Source organism: Vigna unguiculata, chromosome 7, assembly GCF_037176805.1.
Source record: "Vigna unguiculata cultivar grain cowpea cultivar isolate G323 ecotype 2 chromosome 7, ASM3717680v1, whole genome shotgun sequence".
NCBI classification, from domain to species: domain Eukaryota; kingdom Viridiplantae; phylum Streptophyta; class Magnoliopsida; order Fabales; family Fabaceae; genus Vigna; species Vigna unguiculata.
Window position 1 is genome coordinate 13,215,943 of NC_140798.1, and position 13,344 is coordinate 13,229,286.

The 13,344-nt window shown below is 33.9% G+C and overlaps 2 protein-coding genes across 3 annotated transcripts; one reads left to right on the forward strand and one right to left on the reverse strand.

The window, feature by feature from the left end:
• Nucleotides 1–1,989: 1,989 nt before the first annotated feature.
• Nucleotides 1,990–5,106, forward strand: LOC114191738 (heat shock cognate 70 kDa protein 2-like). Its single transcript, XM_028081105.2, has 2 exons — nucleotides 1,990–2,291; nucleotides 3,181–5,106. Exons 1-2 carry the CDS (start codon nucleotides 2,078–2,080, stop codon nucleotides 4,911–4,913), a joined length of 1,947 nt encoding a protein of 648 aa, XP_027936906.1. The 5' UTR covers nucleotides 1,990–2,077; the 3' UTR covers nucleotides 4,914–5,106.
• Nucleotides 5,107–7,126: 2,020 nt separating this feature from the next.
• Nucleotides 7,127–9,457, reverse strand: LOC114191622 (uncharacterized). 2 transcript variants are annotated; one of them, XM_028080919.2, is made up of 2 exons: nucleotides 9,200–9,457; nucleotides 7,127–8,822 (listed from the first exon to the last, which is right to left on the reverse strand). In XM_028080919.2, the coding sequence occupies exon 2, from the start codon at nucleotides 8,782–8,784 to the stop codon at nucleotides 7,258–7,260; it is 1,527 nt and encodes a 508-aa protein (XP_027936720.1). In that variant the 5' UTR covers nucleotides 8,785–8,822; nucleotides 9,200–9,457; the 3' UTR covers nucleotides 7,127–7,257. The 2 variants fall into 2 exon arrangements, with proteins under 2 accessions (XP_027936720.1, XP_027936719.1); XM_028080918.2 differs by having other exon boundaries at nucleotides 7,127–8,869.
• Between the last annotated feature and the right edge of the window lie 3,887 nt (nucleotides 9,458–13,344).

Sequence of the window (13,344 nt, forward strand, 5' to 3'; positions counted from 1 at the left end):
TTAAATTAATTTTTTTAATCTATCATATCACTCAAATCATTTATTTACTTCCTCAAAATTTATCTCCAAATTAACTTACTTTACCCTCTAAATCCATTTAAACAAACAAACATACATATTCATCTCATCAAATCAACACAAATTCATCTTTATACTCTCCTCCAACTTTATCTTTATAAACGAAGACAACTTTTTTTTTTCTTTTGACTTCCTTCTTAGTAAGTTCATCTCTTTATTTATAGAGAAGTCATATTCTTTGTCATCCACTTTTTTTATGATAGTATTGCTTCTCCAGTAAGGTTTTACTGTGTCATCCCAGATATATTTTTGTCTTATGTTATCGTTATGTAACTGATTTTAATACCATTTGTGAAAACTAACGGTAAGGATCAAATCGAATAAATTTTAATAAAATCAAGATCAAATTGAGATAAAAAAAACTAGAAGAGCAACTTGATATTTTCTAACCAAAATAAGAATAAAAAATGTAATTTAGCCAATATTTCTTTAAAATAATAATAAAAAATATTTTTTAAATATATTAAAAATATAAAAATAGAAAAAATATATAAAAGTTAAGAATGAAAAACAATCTTTTTGCTTTTGTTCCTTTCTTTGAATGTTTGTATGGTCGTTCACACGTAATCTAATATCCCAAAATAACCAAAATAAAAGTATAAGTAATATCCCAAAATAAAGGTTTAAGTATTTGTGTGACGATTCAAGTTATCTTAATACTCAAACCTTTATATTTCAACAATTGCAAAATACCCAAAAAAAAATGTTTCTAAACTAAAAATATCAACATTTTCAAACATAAAGTTCTTTTTTTATAATTACATGGTCCTGATTTTCCATTTTGGATGGAACTACGTAGGAGTCAAATTAATTTTTGTCAGACCAAAAATTTTAAAATAATATTTTTCTTTCTTTTTGTGCACTCTTTTATTTTTATTTTTTGGGAAATAAACATTTTGAAAATACTACCTCATTCTTGCATATTTAATTAAAGGTATCGTTTTAGGAAAAACATCATAAGTGCTAAAACCTTTCTTAAGCGTAACCGACTCTTAGACCCTAAATTCAGTTTTTAGAGTTTCTCATACCACGTTTTTATAACATATTTTTTGGTTTGTCATTCCATCGCGATTTCGGCTGCGACACATATAACATGTTCATTTTTTAGGTTTTGGTCCATAATGCCGACTAGTTGCAACAATTGAAGTGGAATGCTCACAATCCTAAATAAGTTTAGAATGAGTATAAATTCACCCATGATTTACACTATGGAACTAACATATTAGGCCTGATCCTACTTGTGGCATGACAATATGTATTGAAAAATCTAACTCGTCCCATCTCAATACCTTGACGAGTCGGACCTCGTCTATGTATCATCATAATTTAACCGTCTGATTAGTTTTTGCTAATGTTTTAATTGTAATTATTATACTATTTGTTTTCTATCGTATCTTTTTATATTCTATAGTATTTTATGTATACTTTTCGAATAAATTTTATTTTCAAAACTGAATTAACTCTTCTTTGTTAGTTTTACTATTTCTAAAAAATACTACCCAAAATAGCATTATAAAAACAATAATGTGATTTATTTTTATTACTGTTTTTATCTACATGCTTTTCATAACTATATATATTGTAATAGTATCTTTTATTATGATTTTATTTCTTATAATAACTATTTTTTTATCATTCAAAAATGTGCATGCACAATAGTATAAAAAATCCTTTAATTTCCACTGCTCATGTGTTTCCATGATATGAAGAAGAATGAAGTAGATATATCGTCTTGACGTGGAGTGAAGAAGTATCCCAAGTCAAGCCCGCCAGGAAAAATTCAAATCTACAACCGTCCAAACTCGGTTAGCAACATCCAACGGTTCTTGAGGGGTCTTGGAACATTCTGGAGAAAGAGTCACAAACCCTAACAAAGGGAAATGTTTACTATATATACCCCACACTTAACACTTTATTCTCCCTCTCCATACTCAACCTCCAAACCCAGCCGCGGTTTTAAACCTCTCAGATCTCTCTTCATCTGCCGACAAAACTCAGTATGGCCGGCAAAGGTGAGGGTCCAGCCATCGGAATCGATCTCGGAACCACGTACTCTTGCGTTGGTGTCTGGCAGCATGATCGCGTCGAGATCATTGCCAACGACCAAGGTAACAGAACTACGCCGTCTTATGTTGGGTTCACCGACACCGAGCGTCTCATCGGTGATGCCGCCAAGAATCAGGTCGCCATGAACCCTATTAACACCGTTTTTGGTAAGTTCTTTTACTTCAGTCGTCTAGCTATGGTACCCATATTTATTTTTATTTTTATTGCATGTTTATGATTTAATGTGGATGTTCTTATTGGTGTTATGAAGTTTTGTTTTTTTATTGCATGTGGCTTGGATTGGACTGTGTGACTTGAATTGGACCTTTGATTTTTAGCTTTGTTTTTTATCTATCTTTTTCATATTTTTCCTTTTTGATTTTAGTTAGCCTATGCATGTGCATGTAAAATCTTTACTTTGCAGTGTGTGATATAATGTTTGAGATGATGTGCTTGTTTTACTAGTGCTAAAAACTGAACGATGATTGAGGTGTCTTGCGCACCTTTTCTTACTATGGATTGTTGTGTATTGTAGTAGTCGTGATGGGAACACATGTTGTCATTGTTAAATTATAAGGGGTTTTGACCGTCCACTTGGTTATGTGCATGTGTATAAAGGCGTGTGTTGATGGAAATTAATGTTCAGAAGGGTTTGTGCCTGTAGATGCATCGTGTATTTGTTGAGGGAATTGGGTTTCTTTCATATATTGAAATCAGCTTATGTATTTCACTTTTTTTTTTTTGTGAACCTTGATGTTTGGAGATTATTCACCCGTGCTTTTTGACTTGGAAGAGAAATTAAATATAAAGCACTTGTGAAAAGTTTATTCAAACATTACCTTCATTTTGACTTCTGTTGAAACATAATTTGACTGTTATTGACTAAGTAAAGTTTTCAATTTCCCCTTAAATGCGGCTATTGAATTGTCCTGGTCCCAGGTCGTTTTATTTTAGTATTTACTCGTTCCTTTTTTTATGCAGAATAGACCGTGGCTTGTATAAGTTAATGTGAATTACAGTGCATATGCTTATTTGTCTTCTTTCTATCTCTTACAGATGCCAAGAGATTGATTGGTCGTAGGTTCACCGATGCCTCTGTTCAGAGTGATATTAAATTGTGGCCTTTTAAGGTGTTTTCTGGACCTGGTGATAAGCCAATGATTCAGGTTAACTACAAGGGTGAAGATAAGCAGTTTTCCGCCGAAGAAATCTCTTCTATGGTACTTATGAAAATGCGTGAGATTGCTGAAGCTTACCTTGGCACTACGATCAAGAATGCTGTTGTTACTGTCCCTGCTTACTTTAACGATTCCCAGCGTCAAGCTACCAAGGACGCTGGTGTTATTGCTGGTCTTAATGTCATGCGAATTATCAATGAGCCTACTGCTGCGGCTATTGCTTATGGCCTTGACAAGAAGGCTACCAGCGTCGGTGAGAAGAATGTGTTGATTTTTGATCTAGGGGGTGGTACCTTTGATGTCTCTTTACTAACCATTGAAGAGGGTATCTTTGAGGTGAAAGCCACAGCTGGGGACACTCATCTCGGAGGTGAGGATTTTGATAACAGGATGGTGAACCATTTTGTTCAGGAGTTCAAGAGAAAGAACAAGAAGGATATCAGTGGCAACCCCAGAGCACTTAGGAGGTTGAGGACTGCTTGTGAGAGGGCAAAGAGAACTCTATCCTCCACCGCCCAAACCACCATTGAAATTGATTCTCTGTATGAGGGAATTGATTTCTATTCCACCATTACCCGTGCCAGGTTTGAAGAACTTAATATGGATCTCTTCCGCAAGTGCATGGAACCAGTTGAGAAGTGTTTAAGAGATGCTAAGATGGACAAAAGGACTGTCCATGATGTTGTTCTGGTTGGTGGTTCCACTAGAATTCCCAAGGTTCAACAACTTCTGCAGGATTTCTTTAATGGGAAGGAGCTCTGCAAGAGCATCAATCCTGATGAGGCTGTGGCATATGGTGCTGCTGTACAAGCTGCTATCTTGAGTGGTGAGGGTAACGAGAAGGTGCAAGATCTTCTCTTGCTCGATGTCACCCCACTCTCTCTCGGGTTGGAAACTGCTGGTGGGGTTATGACTGTCTTGATCCCCAGGAACACTACAATCCCAACAAAGAAAGAACAGGTTTTCTCAACCTATTCTGACAATCAGCCAGGTGTTTTGATCCAGGTTTATGAAGGTGAGAGAACAAGGACCAGAGATAACAATTTGCTGGGTAAATTTGAACTTTCAGGCATTCCTCCTGCACCCAGGGGTGTTCCTCAAATCACAGTGTGCTTCGACATTGATGCCAATGGTATCTTGAATGTCAGTGCCGAAGACAAAACTACTGGCCAAAAGAACAAGATCACCATCACCAACGATAAGGGTAGATTGTCAAAGGACGAAATTGAGAAGATGGTTCAAGAGGCCGAGAAGTACAAGTCTGAAGATGAAGAGCATAAGAAGAAGGTAGAAGCAAAGAATGCATTGGAGAACTACGCATATAACATGAGGAATACCGTGAAGGATGAGAAGATTGGAGGAAAGCTTGACCCAGCTGACAAGAAGAAGATCGAGGATGCTGTGGAGCAGACCATCCAGTGGCTAGACAGCAACCAACTTGGAGAGGCAGATGAGTTTGAAGACAAAATGAAGGAATTGGAAAGCCTCTGCAACCCTATCATAGCCAAGATGTACCAGGGAGGTGCTGGTCCAGACATGGGAGGTGCAATGGACGATGACGTGCCTGCTGGTGGAAGTGGTGCTGGTCCAAAGATTGAGGAAGTAGATTAAATTTAGTAAAATACCTGCTTCATCTGCCAATTTTATTCTTGACGAAGACTCATTTTAAGTGTTTTGTTTCTTGGATTATCGTTTCACTTTTATTCTATTTAGTTGTTGTGACATACAAGCTTTTAGCCTGTGTTATGGTTGCTCAGTATTTATCATGTTTTGTGAGTTTACAATACAGATCACTGTTTCTCTATTCTGGTTCATTATGGATGCTTAAGTTAATACCTTTTCATTAGATGGGTTAGTGTACATTTTTACTACGAGGCATCACATTCTGAGGATGTTTCGTCTTAAATTAAGTATCATGTTAGTAGGGTATTGTTCTGACATTGTGTTCAATTTGATAACCAGTTTGACATTGATAAAGTCCGGTTTTCTTGACAAAATTATGAGTTCCGATTTTCTACTTATTTTTTGTGCTGTTTTCTGCGTGTTTTCAACTTACATTGATATTGCTTTAATTTTTTTGTAAATAAGTGTTGAGTCATACTTTAAAAGAATATTTTAATATATTTTAAAACATGTATGTAAAAGACACAATAGGACCAGCAAAACACAGCAAAAAGTTCAAATTTCAAAATTATAGTTTCTCGTCTCTTTAAAGTAAAATAAATATTTGATTGATAATAACCTTTCTGCGCCGTTTAGGTACAAAGCCACCATATTATAAAAAGGAAGAGGGTAGTTTACTTCAGAATACAAGGTAAAAATACTCTATATACAGAAAATGTAGTTTATTATGATGTATGTGACATAAATGTCATCTGAAGTCTGGTGCGATCAAGAATGACGTATTTCGATTCTACTGAATGGAATAAAAAAACTTACAAGAATGACGTATTTCGGTTTTACTGAAAGGAATTAAAAAAAACCACCGCTGTATGTTTTCGCGACAAAATTTTGTTGTAGTATGAAATTTATACTAACTATTTTAATACATTTTATTTACAATCATAATAAATATTTGAACAATAATAACACGCTTCATAAAAAATAATATTTTTAATTCTTTACTCTTTTAATAAGATAGATTAAAAGGGATTAGAAGTTAAAATGATATTCTAGTAAATATGGAAAGGAAAATAGTGGTTCCATAAGAACTGTAAGACACAAAGATGTATCAAATAAATTTTAATAAAATAATACTCTCATGAGTCGTCATACGCATACCTTATATTTTTTTAAGTAAATATTTTCCATCCATTTAAATGTGTAAAGTTTTTCTCATTTTCTTAAATGTGTAAAGTTTTATTTCTTTTAATTTTTGTTTACAAAATTCTTTAACTTTAATGTTTCAATACTTCAATTTTTAACTCTTAGTCAATATGGAATTTCAAAATAAAAAAATCACTATTAAAAATATACATAAAAAGTAAGTGACATTTATTAAAAATATAAGAAAAATATATGTTGTCTAGTTATAAGTGAGAAGAAATGTGAAATAAAGATGAAAAATACTAGAATATATCTTAAAATGGTGATATGTAACTTCTCCACATTTTTACTATTGATAGTTTTAAAAAATACTAGAATATATCTTAAAACTAAAGATGAAAAATGACAACTGAAAGGCATTAAGTTAAAGAAAATCTAATAACGATAAGATTAGACACAATAAAGTTGAAACAAACAAGGTGTTGCTCGGGAGTAAATAAAGATGAGATTATCTGTGCTCAATCAAATTTACAAATTCAATAATGCCTGATTAGGCTTTTGTTGCAGTGTGAGTGTGACTACACCAAATTTTCACCCCAGCTGAAAGTAATGGGTTCAACCAGACTTAAAAGCTTGAAATTCATCACAAACTTCAGAAACAAAAATTGAAATTCATCACTTTCAAGTAGAAAATAAAACAAATTTTGGTTTCCAATGTTTGACCACATTAAAAACTTCATAAGAAAAATCCAGAGGGTGAAAACATTTCAAAGATACCAATACCAGAGGACACGATAGCAAAGGAAAACAGCAATCAGAAGCATAGGACCACACATATGCAAAGCATACTAGTACACAGGAAAGAGGTAGGAGCTATGATTCTAAATTATAGTTGCTGCTACACCATGATTCTTGGCATTGCAAGATGCAGCAGCAGTTGCAGTAATTAGAAAAATATTCATGTTGCTGCAATTGCAGTTGCAGACCAGAATAATGGTTATCATTGAAGAATGGATGGTGGAATATACAGGACCGCTTACAATGAAGAAGCAGAGCAATTAGTGGAGGAAAAAATTATATAGCAATACATTTGTATTATAGAATGCACAGTATGGTACAAAGTTTAGTAGAACAATGAATATCGGACCATGCTGGAAAAAGCCATGCATTTTTTCAGTAAGTGCCTAACTCAAGTTAACATGAGATCATTGCCCACATTAGGGCGAAGGCAAACACGAACTTCATGTTCTTCAGATCCTGGAAGAAGTTTAGGCACCGTTATCTCAAGCACAGAACCTGGCCCATCATAGTAAGCTTCTATGTTGGCATCTTCAGGAATCCGAGTTGGAAGTGGGATTTCACGAACAAACTCTCCAGGAGGGCAGTGCTCTGACAATGGCTCTGTAAGCTTGAAGGTTCTATCGTTTCTGGTGATAAATGGCTTGCGAGATATGCTCACACAAGAAACCTTTATGATGCCGTGAGTCACAGTATTCCTCCAAGTAACTTTCACACTGGGAAGATCAACGAATGGTAGACTGATAATGATCAAGTAACCTTGTTCATCCTCATAAATAGTTTTTGAAGCTGTAACTGGTCCACTCACATTCTTCATCACCCCACTGAAGTCATTCAGCCAGAGTGATTCGCTTGGGTGCATTACCAAATCTGGAATCCGATCAGATGGAGGATTAACTGCCAAGCAACATTCTTCATCATTCCCATAGAAGAAAAAGTCCTTCCTTTTCTTGCTGCTAATAGAAGAAGACAGGTTTATCCCATCACCATTACTGAGGTTAGATAGATGAGTTGATAAATTGAGCACAGGTCCATTAAGCAGCTTCTTTGGATGGGGATTTGGAACACTCTTGATGAGAGGAAGGGGTCTCTCAAGCTCAAAGTCTGTGTTGGGAAGATTCCTCCATGAACTGAAATCACTAGCTTCTGGTGGGATTGTGAAGTTCAAATCACGGCCAGTGAGTTCAATCCACTTCTTCTGCTCATCCTTATCAAGATTCATAAGATTGGGTGCTGGAACAACCTCAATGCCATGCAAACATTGAGGATTTGAAAGCCCTCTGTAATGCTTTCGTTGCATACGGTGGGATCGAACAAAACCCCGGTCGGCGCTGAATGGAAATGGACGCTCCCCTTGGCGGGAATGCCCATTCATGTAACTCCTCAACTGCATTTTACCCAAAGCATTCTCTGGCCTCTCCTTGAAAACCCACATGTACATGTTCTCCATGTCGTGTTGAACCATGAAAACATCAAGCTTAATGTCGGACTTATCGAACCCTGAAACACCATTGCTATCCCTAACAACCTTGGCCTTGGACTTCTCAAGCAATGCTGGCTTGAAGTAAAATCTGAAGAAAAACCAAGCACCCCATATGCTATCAAGCCGCTTGGCGCATTTCCTTCCAACTTTGGGGAGTTGGAGAAAGCTCTCAGCCTCGTATCCTTGAGCACCACCGAGACCAACATCCAGCACTGTATCAGAAGGGTCAGGATTCCATGGCTGTGGAGGGGGACTGCGCTCGACCGAGAGGGGCAAATTGATATCAGGTGGACATGAGAGTGTGATTTTGCCATTCATATCCAGATCCAGTTCCTGATGAGAAGAAGGTGCACTTGAATCCATGGACAAGAGTGTGGAGGGATGATGATTCTCCAATTCCATCGAAAGACAACATGTGAGAAGTGAACCACCCATTGGATTGAACTACCTCATCAGTTTGATGAGTTTTGCTTCTGGTCGGTTCAATGTTGCCATTCCAAAAACAATTGAACAAAACAACCTTATAAACACCGTCATCATTCATATCAATCCCCAAACCAATATCAAACACTCCATTCCCATTCTTTTATTAAAAAACCTAATTTACGAATAAGATAACACAATCCTAACACACCCACCAAAGAAAAAAAAATAAATTAAACCATACAATACAGGATACCAATAACGCTATCAATCATAAAAATCCTACCTTTTACCATGGATTCAATTTCAAAATTGAAACTATACATCTTTTTTACACAACTGCAATTCTTAATACTTTTCCAAAATATATTTAATTTCAAATTAGAGACACCCGAAAAGAAAATTGAAGGAGATCTTCAAGGAGTACCTCTGGGAATAAGCATCGAAAAATGAAAAAGATGAGGAAGCAGCAATGGCTAAGATGGTGGTCTTCTCCATCGTGTCATCCATACCATTGAATTCTACCCTAGACTTTTCTTATTTTTTTTCCTTTTTTTTTTCTTTTAAGAAGGAAAAGAAAAGAAAAAATACTATGTATTGGTGAGGCGGTGAGTGTGAAAAGGAAACAGAGAGAAAGGAAGAAGCAGAAACGTGATGAAGCGTCTCACTGGAGCAAGAACCACGAAACAGGTTCCGTAGGTTAAACTAAAGCCTGCATTGACAGTGAACCGGGCCTGTTGGACCAGCCTGCCTTCGTTTGTCCATCACTACTACGCGAAAAAGACTTTTTTTCTTTTTTTTTACGGACAAAATAATAGTTTAAATAAAAAATAAATAACAAAGCATATTTTTAGTATATTTAATTTCTTCTCTTATAGAAAATATATACTGTGCCTTCAGTCAGTTTTAATACAAACGGTCTTTTAAACCAGTCAATAGTTTTCTCTTCTTCTATTATAATAAACTAGACTTAAGGTTAGATGAATTTTGTATCAAATTATAATGGATGACATAAAAAGGGTCATCTTATTAATTTATATTTATAAACTAAAAATATAATCCTATAATACAAAATCAATCTAATTAATCCATTAATATGTTTTGCGTGAATGTTGTCGAATCCACACATAAAAGTAATATTTACATGAATTTTAAAAAAAATATTTTTGAAAATAATTTAAATTTTTAATCTGTAAACAAATTTCTAATATGTTTGTGAAAATAAATATTTGATTATGAATAAATAGTTAGATTATTTTTCATCGAGTATTGGGAGAATGATTCATTGAATTTTGAGAAATAATGAATTGACCATCCAAAAAATAAATCAATGAATTTGCTTTATTTTATTTTGTATATTTTTTAGTGGATGAAGTGTATGAAGTAGATGATCAATCAATAAATAATTAATTGTTTTATACTCTTATTTAGAAAGTGTTGGTTAGATGGTAAATTATTTATCTTTTTTAATGTGGATTTTTAATAATTTTCTTTTATTTAATAAAAGGAGGTGTACTTGCATTATTTTATCATTATTCATAATTTTTTTTTATTTGAAAACAAGTACTATTCTTAAAATTTTGTCTAAGTAACATTATAAGAATTACTATTACATCGAATATTTTTTTTAAAATTTATTAATAAATTTTTTATTTTATAAATAGATGTCAAGTGAGCTAATCTGATTCACATAGTTAATCATGGTTGGATTAAAAATTAGTGAATTTAACCGGCTTATTTTATAATAAGTAAAAAATATTGTAATTTGATTTAACCAACCACAGGTTGGTGTATTAAGTGGATTAACTCACTAACCCATCTAAATATAAAAAAATAAAAAACATTTGTATTTTTTTTTGTTAACTTACAAACCTTAGAAAAGAAAAGTAGATGGGAAATGAGTAGGAACAACAAAGGAAGGCAAAAGAGTGGTGGATGAGTAGCAAATAAGCGCTCGAGGAGCACTAAAGGAATGTGCAAAAACACAAAAAGAATGCAAAGGAACACAAAGTAGCAATGAAGGACCAAATCATAGGTGACCATATCTAATGGAGAGAAGATCGAACACCACCAATCCGAGAAGAGGCACTGATGGCTAGGACTCAAACACTGAATCTTGCTTCCCATCCTTCAAAGGCAAGTAGCATAGCAATGAGTGTGGGAGTGATGGAGAAATCAGTGTGAAAGAGGTAAACAAATTACGTTGTTTTTTTTAGTTTTGAAAGATAGTTATTTTAAAACATAACTGGGTTGTGGGTCTGCCTACCATAACCCAACTCAAACTTGTATAACCAGTGGATTAAGTGTTTTAAACCCATTTTGACTCATAATTGGCAAAAAGTTAAAATTTTCAACTCGACACGGTTCAAACCCATGGTGAGCTGGGTTGGCGCACAAGTTTTAACTCATTTTGACATGTCATAAATAACCTAGGATGGTAATGCCAGTTTGTCCCATTTTGGCCCGTCCCGTATTTGGCCTGCAAAAATTTGTTGAATCGACTCGCACCAATAAGAAATATGAGCTAACTTCTCTTACTCGTCCCGTGTAACATCTGGCTTGCTGGTTTGTAAGCCGACCGACATAAAGATTATTTATTTTTTAATTTTGTTATTTTGAATTAACAAACATAATGTGTTGCGTTTAAGGAAGAGAATAAAAGACATAATTTAAACGTAACTAATAAAATATTCATTCAATGTGGTTGTTAAGATTTTTCTATTGAAAATATGAGCACTATTAATCATAATGGTTAGGTTCACACATTTTTCTAAATATTTAATTAATAATTTTTTTACTTATATATACTTAATAATTACATATCATACTTATTGCATCATGAAGTATTTGTCATTCCATCTAATATTAATAACTTTTTTGCACTAAATTTATGCGGGTTATGCAAGCTAACCCACGTCATCTTGTCGTTGGCCTGCACAGGCTGTGGGTTATGCGGGATAGGCCAAAGCGAACCAATAGACTACAAATCTCAGCTTGCCCAACACTTTTTTTACGGGCTGACCTGCATGACCCACTTCACCCTGCATTACTTCTCCAAAATAACCTAAGCTTTTGATATCTTTAAAGAAGCATAATAATTAATTTGAAAGGAGCACGGAGGGAATTATCATAAAATGTTAAAATTTTTATGTTGGTACATGTAAATATATAAATTTTTTATCCTTTTTTTAATATATGATATTTAATTTTTTTCTTTTATTTAATAAAAGGAGGTGCACTTACAATTTATTATTATTATTATTATTTATAAATATTTTTATTTCAAAACAAAATATTGTATAAGTAATCCAATAAGAATTAGTATTACATGAACATTTTTTCAAAATTCATTATTAGAATTTTGAGTTTAGAGTTCATAATCATAAATAACTTAGGATGGTAATATCATTTCATCCTATTTTGGTTGTCCCACTTATGACCCGTTAAAAATGGGTCGGATTGACCGATTCCACATAAAAATAATGACTAATTTCTTTGTCTTATACCGCATAACATATGGGTCACGAGCCTACGAGTCGACCCGCATAAGAATTATTTATTTTTAAATTTTGTTATTTTGAATTAACAAGCATAATGCGATGCGTTCAAGGAAGAGAATAAAAAAACGTAGTTTAAACATAACCAATAAAATATTTGTTAACAACTAAACTTTTTGAATCTTGAATTTTTTTATTATGGCTATTAAGATTTTTTTATTGAAATTATGAGCATTATTAATCATAATGGTTAAGTTCACATATTATTCTGAACGCTTAATTAATAATCCTTATACTTATATATGCCTAATGATTACAAATAATCTTTCTTGTATCATGGAGTACTTGTTAGCATAAGTGACTTTGGTGCATGAATTTGATGAAGCAAGTGCACGAGATCATATGAGGTTGATGAAGAATTGATGAAGATGCATTGATGATCAAGCTAGAGACCTACTAAATCTAGAATTGACTTTAAGATCATGGAGCTTGTTATTTGTATTGTATTCGTAGACCATATGACATAGGTTAGATGTCGTTTTATCATGGGTGTGCCCTTTTTAATCTGTTAAAAGGGTTTTTAACAAGTTAAAAGGTTTACTGCATACAGTTTTGGTGTGAATGTAATCAATCAGTTGAGATGTTATTCAATCGACTAAATTCACTTAAGTAAAGTGAAATCAATAGATTGTACGGACAAATCAACCCGTTGAATTCACTTATGACCAAGCATATAAGTTGGTTTTCAGAGAGATGAGTCACAACTTGAGATTTTTTAGCACGAAAAATAGTGATACGTATTTTAAAACTCCTTCTCTCTGGATTATACAGTTTGCATCTATTGATGGAAGATCTTGGTTGATCTTGAAAGCATTTTTACCTGGTTGAAGCTAGAAGAACACATGTTTAGTTGGCTAGGGAGAGCCTCCATTAGGTTTGGTTGTTCTTGTACTTCTGTGTTATTCCTAGTGTGATTCTGGGTCTGTAAGTGGGATTCCTATAGTGTTAGGGATATGATTCTTGTGGGATTCACGAATCTTAGTGTTCTGCTTTATTCAAAAGTGTAATCTTGGAG